The sequence below is a fragment of the Acanthisitta chloris genome, unplaced genomic scaffold (genome assembly GCF_000695815.1).
Source record: "Acanthisitta chloris isolate BGI_N310 unplaced genomic scaffold, ASM69581v1 C16380252, whole genome shotgun sequence".
Taxonomy (NCBI): Eukaryota; Metazoa; Chordata; class Aves; order Passeriformes; family Acanthisittidae; genus Acanthisitta; species Acanthisitta chloris.
This window is the reverse complement of record NW_008701700.1, coordinates 1-785: the sequence shown is the minus strand read 5'-3', so window position 1 is coordinate 785 and position 785 is coordinate 1. Positions and strand designations below refer to the sequence as shown.

The window sequence follows — 785 nt, the reverse complement described above, 5'->3', positions numbered from 1 at the left end:
CTTCTCCTCCACGCGGATCACCCGGTCCCGGATGCCGTCTGCCTTGGGGGTGCTGGTGCTGGAGCTGCCCTGGGGGGCCAGGGCTATGTTTCTCAGTCCTTCCCTAGCCCGGGATGTGGAGCCCAGTTCCTGGGGGGACCTGCCAGGATACGGCACACGGATCCCCCTGGAAGAGTCACTGCGGAATTCATAGGTTTTGGCTTTGGCTTTTGCCTGGGCCTGCAAAGAAGATAAATCACCCTGTGACTTTATTATCCTGCCATCCGGCTGTGTGATTACAGCTTACAAGAGGCCACCTTTGAGGGGAGCATCCTCCGAGGGGGCCGGAGAGGGACCCCCAGCTCCGGCACACAGCCCTCCCGCACGGGCTCCAACCTCCTTACCTTGAGCAGGAAGGTTTTGGGCTTGGGGCCTCTCTTTTTGGGCCCGTAAAGCTCCATTTCTCGCTCCCTAGAGGTGTTAAAAGAACCAAAGCTTCAATTCAGCATAGCTACAAGACAGCAACATATTTACAAGTGCAACTGCTACAGCTAGTAAAGGCCTTGTACCTCTCCTCGAAGGCTGCGAGCAGACGAGCATCCAGGATGTTCTCCTCGGGCTCCCAAGTGCTGTACCTGGGGGGGGCACGGAGAGAGGGAACAGCATGAGGAGCCAGAAAGGGACAAAATAAACAGAACTAAAAACAGAAGGGCATAAAGGGAGGGACGCAGTGGGAGGCACAAAGGGGGTGCAGAGGGTACCCCCAGCATCCCTCCCGAGCCCCCCATCCCCGTTGCACACCCCCC

The 785-nt window shown here is 58.0% G+C and overlaps 1 protein-coding gene across 1 annotated transcript; it reads right to left on the bottom strand.

Annotated features, from left to right (window-relative positions):
- Positions 1-3: 3 nt before the first annotated feature.
- On the bottom strand, positions 4-614 carry CBX8 (chromobox homolog 8; the record flags this gene model as incomplete). Its single annotated transcript, XM_009083278.1, has 3 exons — positions 4-219; positions 384-450; positions 549-614. Coding segments are annotated over 3 exons (349 nt in total), but the record flags the coding sequence as incomplete, so codon positions are not given.
- Positions 615-785: the final 171 nt, after the last annotated feature.